This window comes from Vicia villosa, linkage group LG4 (assembly GCF_029867415.1).
Source record: "Vicia villosa cultivar HV-30 ecotype Madison, WI linkage group LG4, Vvil1.0, whole genome shotgun sequence".
NCBI lineage: Eukaryota > Viridiplantae > Streptophyta > Magnoliopsida > Fabales > Fabaceae > Vicia > Vicia villosa.
The window spans coordinates 17,645,476-17,660,044 of record NC_081183.1 but is presented as its reverse complement, the minus strand read 5'-3'; the positions used below and the strand labels follow the sequence as shown (position 1 = coordinate 17,660,044).

General features: G+C 34.2%; 1 protein-coding gene across 1 annotated transcript; it reads left to right on the top strand.

The window, feature by feature from the left end:
- Window positions 1-3,263: 3,263 nt before the first annotated feature.
- LOC131598908 (cold-responsive protein kinase 1-like) lies at window positions 3,264-5,832 on the top strand. The gene is made up of 7 exons (XM_058871475.1): window positions 3,264-3,420; window positions 3,699-3,846; window positions 3,943-4,058; window positions 4,157-4,367; window positions 4,487-4,724; window positions 4,805-4,955; window positions 5,171-5,832. Exons 2-7 carry the CDS (start codon window positions 3,774-3,776, stop codon window positions 5,540-5,542), a joined length of 1,161 nt encoding a protein of 386 aa, XP_058727458.1. The 5' UTR covers window positions 3,264-3,420; window positions 3,699-3,773; the 3' UTR covers window positions 5,543-5,832.
- The last annotated feature ends 8,737 nt before the right edge of the window (window positions 5,833-14,569 follow it).

The window sequence follows — 14,569 nt, the reverse complement described above, 5'->3', positions numbered from 1 at the left end:
CTTTTAATGAATGTGTTTTTTCTACCATGGGCCTTCAACCCCCCCCCCCCCCCTTTATTGTTTTTGAGATAAAGGTTATGAAACATTTGGTAATTACTCCCTCGCAACTCCACCCTATATGTTGGGAGTTCATGAAAGTCTACTAGTATTGGTGTGAGTGTTTGAATGGAAGACCTTGTGGGTTCCTTTTCTTTCATCTCTTTAAATTTCTTCGTGACTCGGCATCCCGAACTAGGAGTAGAGGACCATTCCACCTCAAGCCAACTATTCTCGGGTTCGAACCTCTTTCAGAGCTTCTGATCTTTGAAGTAAATTCTTTTTTGAAACCCCCGTCAGACCTAAAGCCCTTTTTGGGATTTGTGATGTCAGTGATGGATTGGAGGGCAGATGTACCGACTTGTTTTCAAAATATTGGACTAAGGGTCACTTTCTATTGGAAGAACCTCTTTTTCGTATACAATAAAAAATATCTCTCTGATGAGACTCGGTATCGGAAATCCTAATTAGTGAAGTTTATCAACAATTTGGGATATATAGGGGAGCTATTTTGGCGATGTAGGTTGATAGAAAAAGTTTAAAATATCTTATTGATGTATACTTGTTGATAAGAATTCACTCTCGAGAAGAGAGAAAAACCATTTTGGGTATGCTTCAGATCTTTTGGGGTTTATGATATTTAACCTGCATGTTTCTGATGCATATGTTTTATTGTGTGTAGAATGCATGGGTAATGAGGAGCAGTTTCAACTTTTAAGGCGAGGAGTATGACCGATCAAAAGTAATGTCGCAGTGGAGAACTTGCCGACTTTATCAAGTGACACAGGTCAGACTGCTCGCCCTTTATTGATGGGGTTTGGCTCTCATTTCGTCGAGGGCCGCCAACCTCCTCCTTTAGACGAGGATTGCATATACTTGGCTAGCCCTTTTGGGGCCGTTTTGGATGAAGAACTGTGTACTATGTCCCTGTATACTCGTCGCACATCAGCTGCTTTGGCCCTTGGTGCATATGGTCCCTAAAAGGGTTTATGATACTACTGGTACTACATTGAGAAGCAACAGATGGAGGACAGCATCTGCAACCTAAAGCTTCAGCGTGATAGGTATCTGCATGAAGCAAAGAAAGCTTATACCTTTTTTTAGGTGAAGGGTGTTTCTCTCCTCTTGAAGCTTAACAATTCTCTTTATGACCAGGTGTCTCATCTTGTGAGGACCATGGCGATGAAGAACCAAACTTTCTCTATTACTTCAAGAAGTTTGGGGTCTCCTCACAAAGAATTAGAGTTTTTGTATTCTCATAATGCTTCGTTGACCTAACTGTTGGTTGACTGTACGAGTTCCACCCTTAAGGGAGTTTCACATTCGTTTGAAAAAGCTTTGGATCAAGTAGAATATTTTCACCCTCCTTTAACGCTTTTGAGGGAACGAATTTGGCCGGATCAAGCCGTTATAGATGGGAAAATCATTTCTCTGCACAAGTAGGCATGTTAGGGCCATTTATTCCCTTTTTTGTGGTACTACTTGACAACACCTTGTAATGGAAAAATATGTCAAAAAATACTTTTTTTATTGAATTAAATACTTGTGTTACCTACTTGAGATGTATTCGTCTAATCATGAGTGCATGGAATTAGATCTTTACAAACTTACATGGTTTTCCCTCGAAGTTAATTGAACGTCGATATTTTAATGCATTTGGTCTTATCTTGAGTGCACAACTCCGAATCTTTACGAACTTATGAGGTCCTTCCTCAAAGTTTATTGTGCTTCATTATGACAATGAAAAAGGGAATACAAGTTGTATTTCTTTTTGGTACCTGTTATGAGGTCTATATGCAAACTTCAAAGATCTCTTTATGGCTTGAAGCAGACAATGGAACACAAAACTCACTGAAACTCTTCTGCACTCAAGTTACCTTCAATCAAAATCTAATTATTCCTTGTTCACTAAGTTTAATGATGCATATTTTATAGCAATCCTTGTATATATAGATGATTCAGTCTTAAGGGTGACTGATGTTGATAAGATTATCAACATTAAGACCCTCTTAAATGACAAGTTTAACATTAATGATCTAGGAGTTCTTAAATACTTTATATGCTTTGAAGCAGATATATCAAAATAAGGTATCACATTATGCCACAAGAAATAAACACTAGATCTCTTAAAAGATACATGTTTGAGTGGAATAAAGCCATGCGCTACTCCTATGCAACCTCACCTACAATTGCACAAAGGATCTAGTAATTCACTTTTTGATTCAACTACTTACAGAAGATTAATTGGGAGACTTATGTACGTAACACATTTTGGACCAGGGATTTCTTATGCTGTAAGTAAACTCAGTCAGTTTTTAAGTGCATCAACTGATGAACACGTGTTAACAGGTCTGCATGTTTGAATTACCTCAAAAATAGTCTTAGTAATGGTCATTTCTTTAGCTCATCGACATCACTAATTCTTAAAGGTTTCTTTGATTCTGATTGGGTAGCATGCCCAAACACTAGAAGATCAACAACAGGGTTTTGTTTCCTTCTTGGAAACTCATTGATTAGTTGGAAAAGTAAGAAGCAAACAATAGTATCTAAATCTTCATTTGAGGTTGAATATAGGGCATTAGATCAAGCTACGTGTGAAGGACAATGGATTCTTTATATGCTCCAGGATTTCATATTAAGCACTATTCTCCAATTGTGATTTAATGTGGCAACAAATCAGCTCTTCACTTAGCAGCCAATTCAATTTTTCATGAGAGACTAAGCATATAGAAATTGATTGTCGTGTTGTTAGAGACAAAATACATACATAAGTTTTCCATTTACTTCGAATTGCATCCAAAGATCATATGAAAAATATTTTGACTAAGTCATTGCACATAGGACCATTTAGCACTCTTCAAAACAAGTTAGAAATGATTAACATCTATACTACCTTGAGGGAGATGTTAAATGCAAGAGCTAGTGGTTATTTATGAAGTTAGGAAGGATTAACATCTATTCTACCTAAGAATGTTAAATTATGTCTTCAAAATTTGGTTTCTATTAATTCGTAGAGAACTTTGGTCTTATCTCTTTTTTTTAATCTCTATAATCTAGGTTTATCCTAATAAGTCTTTTTGTTAAAAAAAAAATAAATGTATTTATTTATATTTATCTGTAAAATGGAAAATAAAAACAAAAATGACATAAAACATTTAAATTCAAGCAGACACGTTGGTCTTTGTAGTCTGAAAACGAAAAAACAACAAAGTAAGAAAATTCAAACCTTAACGTACGCGTGTACATGCTTTCATGGTCCCTTATTACTAGTGTTACGTTGAATTTTCATCCCATCCATTACGTTTTCTCTTCTCTAAAATTCTCTTCTCTAACCCCTTCATCTTTCTTTCTCTCCTTCACTTCACCTTCTTCTTCTAATCTCAGGTACCATTTCTTCCATTTCACTCTTTTTTATGTTTTGCTTTATGTGTATGTTTTAGACTATATGTAACACTGACACCTCCGAATAAAGTTTTGTCTGCGTCGGTGTTATTAACACCGTGGTTTGGAGTGTCTGTGCTTCATAGTTTCTGAATTACTCAGATTTTGATCAACTTTAGATAAATCAGCTGAATTTGCATATATTATTTAGATTTTGTTACGGTGATTAATATGTTATGGTTTCATTATGATCAGTCTTCATTTATTTTTCTGTTCTTCAGGTAACATTGGAAGTGGTTTCATTTGAAACAATTTGGTTGACACTAAAACACACTTTTCTCATACATAAATCCGTCATGACCTGTTTCCCTTTCTCATTCAAGAAGACATCGCCGATTTCGAAACATAATCTCAACAACAACGACGAAGGTAACGAAACTAATACATTCCAATAGATAATATGGTGTAATTTTGTATCTATATATATATATGTAATTAGACTCTAATTGATTATACTTCGAACAGATATTTCGGGCATTCATAATGTTAAGATTTATACCTATAAAGAACTAAGCAAGGCCACAAATGACTTTAGTCAGGCCAATAAAATCGGAGAGGGTGGTTTCGGTTCCGTCTACCAGGTGAGCTAGACGGTTACGCGGTGGTTATTTTATAGTTCTATAACTTATTGATGAATATGAATTATGAAACCTTAATTTATTTTGGTGTGGATGATCAGGGTCGTCTTAAAGGTGGAAAACTTGCTGCTATAAAAGTTCTTTCGGCCGAATCAAGACAAGGGGTGAAGGAATTCTTGACAGAGATTAACGTGATCTCCGAAATCGAGCATGAAAATTTGGTTAAACTATATGGTTGTTGTGTGGAAAGAAATAGCAGGATACTAGTTTACAATTACCTCGAAAATAACAGTCTTTCGCGAACTCTTCTAGGTAAATCCATTTTTTCGATATTGTGTTTCCATAACTTCATGGATTTGTTTTCCTAACTAGTCTTTGACTCTTGACATTACTTAAATTACGATTTCATCGATTTTTTCTCTTTTCTTTAGGCGGAAGTCACAATAGTATCTACTTTGATTGGCGAACACGGTGTAGAATATGCGTTGGTGTTGCAAGCGGGCTTGCGTTTCTACACGAAGAAGTTAGGCCTCCTATCATTCATAGGGATATAAAAGCAAGCAATATTCTTCTTGATAAAGATCTTACGCCCAAGATTTCCGATTTCGGTCTTGCAAAGCTTATGCCTGCAAACGCGACTCATGTCAGCACGCGCGTAGCAGGAACATTGTAAGCATTGTAATTTGCAGATTCTGTTGAATTGTTTTCGTGTCTGAAATTTACTGATGCATGGTCTTGGTCTGTTTCAGAGGCTATTTGGCACCAGAGTATGCAATCGGAGGGAGACTTACACGAAAAGCAGACATTTACAGTTTCGGTGTCCTCCTTGTGGAGATTGTTAGTGGAAGATGTAACACGAATTCGCGACTTCCAATAGACGAACAATTCATTCTAGAAAGGGTAAGGATGTTCCCTTCCCAATCATATTACATTGACAGTATATACTCTGTCTCGTACTATTTATAAGAAAAAATTTACTTTTTAAATTCATGAACAATGTATCTGATCAAATGTATCTGATCAGAGGGAGCGTTACATTTGATATGTATGATCATATTCTAAAGCATTATATGAGATTTATGAACCGATTCTTATCTAAACTTCTGTTCTTACAGACATGGGAGCTTTACGAGCGAAAGGAACTAGTTGCGCTGGTAGATACATCACTAAACGGAGAATTTGACGCCGAGCAGGCATGTAAATTTCTGAAGATTGGCCTTCTTTGCACGCAAGAATCTCCAAAGTGCCGTCCGTCCATGTCTTCTGTGGTCAAGATGCTTACCGGAGAAATGAAAGTTGATGACAGTACGATGACAAAAACGGCTTTAATTTCCGATTTTATGGACCTCAAAGTTCGAAAGAATCAAGAAAGTACTACAATCGATTTGAAGACTACATCTTCGTACAATACATCGTCTACCTCGGAGCAACAGAACTCTACCATTACATCAGTTGCAACTACACAATATGATCACAACAGCATGTAAACATAAAGATTGATTCACAATGTTTTATTTTTTGATTTGAAAAATTGTTTCATTTTCTTAGCTTATATCTCATGTAAATTTAGCAATATTTTGATGCTGCTTTGAGTTTTTTTTTTAAGTTTTGGGTGTAAGGCTTCATAAGCAGGAAGTTTCTAAATGTATTGTTGTGTAAATATGGACCAGGCTTGTTGTATTCAATGAGTAATTTTGAAGATAGTTTTTGGCTTTTTTGTTGTCATTCCAAAAAAAGCTCCCAAATAAGAAAAGCACTTCTAGCCCAAATACACTTATGGCATGTTTGTTTATGTGGTGGAAAGCTAATAGACGCGCGTCTGGTCCAGAAGCTAAGAATACTATCTTCTTAAAATTAAGTTGAAATCACATTTGAACATGATAAAAATACAACTATCATCAAACCAAACATGCTATTGGGCTTACTAAACCTCTTTTTTTACAAAAGAAAAGCTTTTCTTTCAGTCCTTTATAATGGAAAAAGTACTTTTTCATTTAAAAAATAAATAAATCTTTTAGAGATTTTGTATAAAGTTTGAAACAAAAGTAGGCTTTGAAAACAAAAATACTAGAGATTATGGATTCTTTTGAGAATCGACTTAGAGAAATTTCTGAAAAAAGCTACAATTATTATCACAACTTTTTGAAAATAAAAAAGTGATCTTTATAACTATAATTGTAATGTGATAAAAGAAAGTAAATACTTTTGATAAAGAAAATTGTACTACAATGTTAAAGTGACTTTTTTCAAAAGTGAAACATAGCATGTAAGAGTTGGAGCAATAGTGTCCCAAGTTATTATACTCTCACTTCAAAAGAAGTAGTTAATTAACTCTAGGTCTATGTCCACAGAATGTGTTTTTTTTCTGGCTTTAAACGGGATTCTCGGAAGTCGACAGTAAAATTAGTCTCTTTAAACCTATGTTTGGCTTTTCAAGGAAATTGCGGTTTTGCTGCACGTTTCTTAAAAGTTACAACTAGTAGCTTCTCAAAATTGCAGTGCAATTGGCTTTACACGCGTGGTAGTAGTATACCACCGTTTTACCAAACACACGTTAAATTAGTCGATCGCAAAATCGATTGCTAAAATTTAAAAAAGAAACATGAGAAGTTGAATTGGGCAAAGTGTAGTAGGATAGGATAGAAGTTGATCTCAAGTTATTTGTTTGCAAGCCTGTGACTGTTGTTGACCAGACATTGAAACCCTTTGTACAATAGGTCATTTTCCTGACAAGGGGTCACATTTGCTTAAAACTACTAGATGTTGGTTTTGAAAGGGTAAAAATTTTGAGTTTCTGATTTTTTTTCTATAATCTTAAAATGTGTATGATTAGAGAAATATAGTTTAATGCCATAAAAAATTCCAGCTGTTTGACTTCCTAAACATGTGCCACCTAAATTGGATCTTCAGAGTTGAGACAATTTGTTTATGTTCTTTTTGTTTATTTTATGAAAAATATTCCTTTGTGTAACAAACATAATTTTTTCATTTTATTGAATTATTAAGCATGATTAGACAAATCTACAAGAAAGAAATGTTTGGTTTATGGTCACGTGGGTGACAAGGGCTATTTTGTTTAAGTTTCAATTAGAGGATATGCTGACAAACAAACAACGTGAGAATAATTTCTTCCACCTATTCTTAGATTCAAGTTGTTACAACAAAACAAACTAGGGTCATTAATAATGTTTTTTTCTTCTTATCAGGTTTGCTCCCCAAATTGTTATCTTCTTTTGTTATCTTTTTTTACACTTTGAGCTAATTATTATGGGTTTAGCATACTTGTTTATTGAAACACATAGGTGGATTGTTATACAAGTTTCATCTATTATAGGATTATAGGAATGACATTAATTGCATTGATTATATGGGCTATTTGCATATAGACTAGTTTTCTAATGGAGTAGCTCGAGATCATATAATTATACTTTTTCTATCAAGTAGTGTTACTTTGACTATTAGTATTTCAAGGGGCATTATATTTACTACGAAACAAATTACACATAGGGCAAAGTGGTTAATTAGAAAAAAAATAACATAAATGCCATTTAACTGAAACATGGTTAGGCACCATGAAGGGGAATTTGGATCCACTTCATTTTTTTATTCTCCCTTTTTTTTATTGTATAGATGTATGACATGTGGTAAAAAATATTCAATGGCTCAGATTTAAAATAATTATTTGTTTAATAATAACAAAGATAAAATAAGTTGTAATATTTTGTCTCTTCTTCTTCCTTAACACAACCGTACAACTCTTTCTCAATGATAGAGCTCCATATTCATTTCAACGATGTTCGCCGCCAGTAGTCACGATGCTAGTCGCCACTATCACAAGTGACTTAAGGGTGACGGTCGGGCCCAGTTCTCGTTTAAATTTCTAGGATATTTTTATCTAGGCCCTTTGGGATACTTATTTTCAGGCTCAATATAGTTCCTCCAGTCCATAGTGTCTTATACATGAAGCTTAGGAAGTGTGAAATGGTTAACTTAAATAACATTCTTAATGCTATGCATCCTTTGAGAATTTCTTTGGACAAATTTCTTGAGGCGAGTCCTTGAAGAGTTACTTGGGGTGAGCCCCTTAAATGTTGCTTGGCGTGAGCCCCTTAAATGTTGCTTGGCGTGAGTCCCTCAAGTGTTTTTTTTACACATGCATCATTTAATACTTACGCTCACTTACTCTTACCTTGGGAAGGCACGATCATTGTGAATCGTTGATTATGTACATGCAGATATCTCCAACCATAAATGCCTTTGCTTTTCAATTGTCGTTGCATGCCTATTTTAGATCAATGGTAGCCTATGTGACCTAGGAAATTTCCTTTATAATTACATGGTTCTGCCTCATTCCTCCGCATGTTATTTCCAAATTCCCGTGCCTTTCCCAAATAATAAATTTTCCTCAAAATTTCTCCCAAGCTCGATTGCATCTACCATCATTTTTCCACTTAAACTCATGTATTACGTCTCACCCTTCTCCCTTCATCTTTTTATTTTTCTAGTAGTGCAAATTATTAAGGATTTAGACAAGAGTGAAAACGTAGTTAAACCCTTCACTAGTAGAAAGCTCACATAGATGTGGGAATATTGTATGAAAAATGTTAGGCAAGTTGATTAGATGGTTGATTATATGCTTTTCAAAATAGGGGTCTTTGGAAGTTAAGAAAGTAGCTTTAACTCCATTAATGATAGTGACTCCTTTTTTCCCCATTGGTTCCCATGAAAATCAAGATCATTGATGGCGTCTAACTCTTCCAAAATATCAGGGTTCGAAGATTATGAGACAATATATATATATATATATATATATATATATATATATATATATATATATATATATATATATATATATATATCAAGCAAAGGAAGGTGGACTTCTTTAGTAAGGTCTTGAATTTGTCTAACTCTAAGGATGAAGATGACATTATCTCAGAGTCTTGCTATAAAGATGAAAGGGCTCATATGGAGCCCAATGATGATTTAGATAGTGACTTTTTTTACATGTATCTTCCTATAATACAAGATTTAAGGGTGTTAATCCCCTTCGCAATGTTTGAGTTTGAGGTTCTTAAAACTATCAGCGTCACCCTTCTCAAATATTACCTAATGGTTGGGCCTTTACCAGGGCGCTCGAGATCTTTTGTAGGAATTTGGTGGTCTCTCATACTATGGGTATATTCTTCTCTTTCTACGACACCAAAACTGCTAGCAAAGGCAGTTGGGTCACCTTAGGCACCTTATTCAGGAGAGTCCTCGTCCCCCCTCATTCGAACAATTATAAAAATTCGAAATATAGGTTTGGGAGAGTGAAGGGGTGAAATGATCGATATATGGTATAGTTCAACGAGAATGACAAAAACCGATTTTTATTTTAAATAGGTTCAATTATGAGTTTCTTATCGAAATAGAAAGAGAGGTTTTTTATGTCTTGGACGAGTTTCGTATAATGAGTTCTAGGGAGATGGTGGAGTTTGACAAGAGTGATAAAAGTGATAAAGATATTGGCGAGTACTTGTGTATGTCTAATTATTGTTCGAACGTTTATAACACACATATTGTCTTTGGCTAATATCTTTCTTTCAATTTGCATAATGTATGACATTACTGACTATCAAACTGAATAAGGCTCTCCATGCCAAGTAGAAGGTTGCTCAAAGAGAGAAATGGTATGGAGATCCCCACATCCATACTAGAGGACTTTTGGGAAAGGGAAAAAGGAAAATGAGCGCTTGAGGAACTATCACCTCCACCAGCCTTTTGAAGATCGTAAAGCTTGTTCTTGATGGATGAGAGGTCTCTACTTCTCAAAGTTGCCCCTCTATTAGTGTGCAACCCGCACCCACCATAAAGTTGGATGTGCAAGTGGAAATTGTTGATCTGGATATAACACCCAAGAAGGGAAAATCCTCATATGCTCCCCCAAAGAACAAGGTGCAGTCCCTCTATGACGAGGACTTTGGCGTTAAGAGTTTTATGCAAACACACCAGGACTTCCCTTTTGACTTCCCTAATGATCATCACATGGAAATTCATACAGGATCCAGGTAAATGTTGAACATGATAGAGATCCATATATGGAACTATGTGCTTGTAGATATAATCAAAAAGCGATCAAAGCTTATAGATAAGTGTCACCCTTATCCTGACGATTTGATGGTTTTTGATGATGACAACACAAGTTTATAACTAGTGTGTATTGAAGCATTGATTAAATTTATCTCAAGTGGTTAAAGATGCACAAGATGGTTGATCAAATTATTCCTCTGAATCAAGCTAAAGAATCAGAGTTTATGATCGCCAATAATATCCTTTGATGATAGTGACTGACTTTAATATATTTGAAGCTTAATCCATAAGAAGATTAAAGTTAAGTGCTTATATGATTGGTATATTCAACAAAAGGACTTGAAACTTCAAAGTTTGAAAGCTCGGCTGATTATTTATGTCCAAGTGATCAATGTATTGTAAAAAGACAATGGTGTTTTGGTAAGTAGTATGGTTAAAACACATGTGCGTACACACACACTTAAAATTATTTTTAAAGCCTTTTTTTTATTAAAAAAAATCACCAAAAAAAAATTTGGAACCTAGACAGATGAATTGAGAACTGTCTAATCAATTAAAACAAATACCTAATCAATTAAATGAGGGAAAATTAACTCTATAATCGTTTATGATAATTTTTAATGAATTGTAATAACTCAATATCAAAACCTTCCAATTTGGTGAGCGATAATCGATTATTGCATGTGCCTAATCAATTAGCTAACTGATTAGATCATTTATTTTCCCCATGGATTGTTTCCTAAAATGAACAAATTATTTGCCTATAAATATAGGGATTCCCTTTCATAACTTAACATCCAGAAGAAAAAAAACGTGAATATATCACTCTTCATCTTTCTCAATCTCTATCTAAAATTATTTCTTTCACACACATATTATTAGCCATAGTGCTTTAAGAGTATTCTTGAGTTTAATAAGAAAATTGTTCTGGGTGAAGGGCATTATTGTAAAATCATTAAGAGTCCTTTCTTCCTCATGAGTAAATCATTCTTCCTTAGGAAGTAGTCTTTTTATTTAAATCTAAACTAGTGTAAAATTTCTTTTGGGAATTAGTATAAGTCTTTGTTTGGTTTGTGAGCTCCATCATTGTAGAAAACCTCTACTTTTTGGGTTCGTGAAGAATAACCAGAGAAAAATCCTTACAATGGCTTTTGAGCTCATCCTGGTTAAAATCTCTATTGGTTTGAGATAAGCTTGGTATAAAATCTGGATTCAATTTGTGGTCAACTCGTGTAAAACCTCACTTCAGTTCAGAAGATAGCTAACTCAAAACTCCAACTTGGTCTGAGACCTGTATGTGCAAAATCTCGGTTTAGCTTAGAGACTAACCGCTTAAAGCTTTGTTCATTTTTTGGCGTGAATACTAGCGGTTTGGTCCCTTATTTCATTGTTTGGTTAGAAGTTAACTTGAAACTTCACTTTCCTCATGTTAGGGGGTTCGTGAGCTTAACCTTCTGAAAGCTCTCAAGCATTAATTGATACTCTCAAAATATGTTATTTGAGAGAGGAGTAGGTAACTTATATAAGACCAGACCTCTATAAATATTTGGTGTTATCTTTCTTCACTTGACTTTTTACTTTCTGTTTGTCCTTATTTTTTGATGCATATCCAAACGCTTTTTAGAAAATATTTTCAAACTCTCATTTGGAAAATGAATTTGTTTTAAACTATCATTTTCCAAACCTCCATAATCCCCCCTCCTATGTTTGGAGTCACATGTTCAACAAGTGGCATCAGAGTATAACTCGTGTTTGAAGACTGAGCATCTTAGGAGGAAGATGGCTTCTAAAACTCATTTTAACAAGAGGACTTTCCTAAACACATTTCCACCGTTTGGTGGTGGTAGGTTTGAACGATGGAAAACTATATTTTAAATTTTAAATTATTAGTTTAAATTGTGGGAAACCATAATCATCGATCCATTTATCCTTGCTCACTACATAAATGAAATTGATTTCAAAACTAAAAATTTCTTACTCTTGTCTTTAGATGATAATCAACTTTTCTATGTTCATAATTGTAATTCCTCCAAGGAATCATGGGATACTCTTGAAATGATATATGGAGTCTTTCCAAACATCGAATAAAAGAGCATGGACACTCGAGGTGAAGAAGATGAATGTCTCTTTCATAAATGTTTTTCAGCCCTTAGATGTTTTGGAAATAATGTTAGAACTTTCATCGCTAGTAAATTTCTAAGAATTAAGAATCGGGATCAGAAACTTGATATAATCCTTAAATCAAGATATCGGAATGCTTACGACTTTTAGGAAAATCTAAGAAGGAAGAAATCATTGAGAAATTGAATGATTTAATTTAACTGCTAAAGGATGAAGGTATGAGCTCAAGTTTAGAAGAATCCCTAGCAACTTCATCAACAAACTCATTTGAAGAAAAATTAACTCTAATAATCTCCTTCGAAAAACAGTCTTGGTAGTTGAACGCCCATTGGAGGATTCAATATCAAATGGAGGAACTTCTATGAGAATATAAGGGAAATGATTCATCTAGTGGAATCTTAGAGAGAAGAAAAAAGAAAGAAGTATAAACGATCAACACACTCAGATATTGAACATCAAGGGAGAATCTCGAAGAGTCAACCTTAGGTAGAACCTTAGAAGAATATTTGTTCAACATAGAAGATGAAGTTTATTTGAAAGTATCTCACAAAGAAAATGACTATAAGTTAACACACATATCATACAAGTAGTTGTTCAAATTAAGTGCTAAGTTAATTGAAGAAACTATAATATTAATAAGTGTAACTCAGACCTTAAAGATTATCTTGAGTTTCCAGAAAAGAGTAATGAAACGTTTAAGCACGGAAAGCTAATATTAGAAACCTATATGAAACATGTGAGACTTGTGTCTTGATTAAAAGGAAGTAAAAGATTTGCATGAAACCCTAAGTAAATATATTAAGGGGGAATAAAACCTTGACATGATTCTAGAAAGTCAAAGGCCTTCCTTAAATAAAATTGGATTAGGTTTTAAATCGGTCATAATACATAGTAAAGGACTTAATAGGAAGAAAGTAAATTGACATGTCTATAAATGTTCTCACTACAATATACTTTACCATCTAGATCCGTTTTATTTTTATAAATTGAGAAGGTATAAAGGTAGTAACCATATACCTTTTAGGACTACTAACACACTAGAACCTAAAAATAATTGGGGTACCAAAGGTGAAAACCTAGTGCGCTTTGCAAGGATGATTTATAGCTTTAATGAAGTCATAATGCGTATTAAATGAATTGTGCAAAAGCAAATAATGTACTCTCGAGTATACAATAATGCCTATTTGATATGAATCTTATGATCTAAGGATACTCACTGATGGTGTATATCAATGATAATGATCAGATAAAATATTCGTTGAGGATGGTCTCAACATCTCGGATCTATGATGATCAACTGACCTCTTAGTAGGTTGATATGATAAGTCGGTAATGGACATATTTATTATTTGGTTAACCAACTCTCATATCCAAGGATTCATAGAGAAGAACATATGACAGTTGGTTGTAGTTCCATTGAAAGGGGGAGCCTTTATCAACTTACTTAAAAATTAAGGTAGTACACTATTTAAAGGTTAAATAATCAGAAAACTCTGATTAACCCTTTAAATATGTTCTTTTATTATTTTCTCATCAATTTAAAATTATATTTACTATAGAATAAATGATTCTTAGCATGTATCAAGAAAGGGGTGCAAACATAATGAGCATGGGTTTAAAAAGCATGGGCGTCAAGACAAGATACAGTCCAAGGCCCAAAAAGAACCAAGGAGGCTAAAGAGGAAAAAGATAATCGGTTAGGTGACCTACTTGCTTTAAATTTCAGACAAAATAATATTTAATTTTTGCCTCAAATTCAATAAAATATGTGCATTAATGGAAAACGTGAGATATTCAAAAACATCGGGATCTAATAGATTAGATGCTCATTTTGAAAAGATTTGGACCTCATGTTTTATGGGCAGAATCTTCATTATTTTTGCAACTTTTGCACGCCGAAACCGCGAGAAGAAGCACTATGATAGGTAACTCCATTCCCTTATTTTGCATCTCATATTTTTCTTTCTTCATGTGTTCTTCTGTTCTTGTGTGACTATCACTTAATGTCGTAAGTATCATCACTCGTGGCCTAATCAAAATGTCATCAATTTGAAGATTCTTCATCAATAAGACTTTTCGTAGAAGGTATAACATCAAGAAATCAATAAAGAAGTGTGATATCCAACTGAAAAAGTTATATGACCCTTTGTTATGGAAGAGAATTTCCTCAACTACTTCAAGCCATACATTTATATTTGTCAAGGATTTCTAAGAGAGTTCTTCACTAAGGTACCAGATCAAACATTTCCAAATATTGTGAGAGAATTATACTATAATCAAATGATTAAAGGCTCACCTTTAAAGTCAACCATAATTACGAGGAT

Excerpts from the sequence above, each read along its gene's own strand:
- LOC131598908 (XM_058871475.1), top strand. The coding sequence starts at position 3,774 with ATGACCTGTTTCCCTTTCTCATTCAAGAAGACATCGCCGATTTCGAAA. Across the intron at positions 4,368-4,486 it reads TCTTTCGCGAACTCTTCTAG|GCGGAAGTCACAATAGTATC; the intron begins GTAAATCCATTT and ends TCTTTTCTTTAG. Across the intron at positions 4,725-4,804 it reads ACGCGCGTAGCAGGAACATT|AGGCTATTTGGCACCAGAGT; the intron begins GTAAGCATTGTA and ends GGTCTGTTTCAG.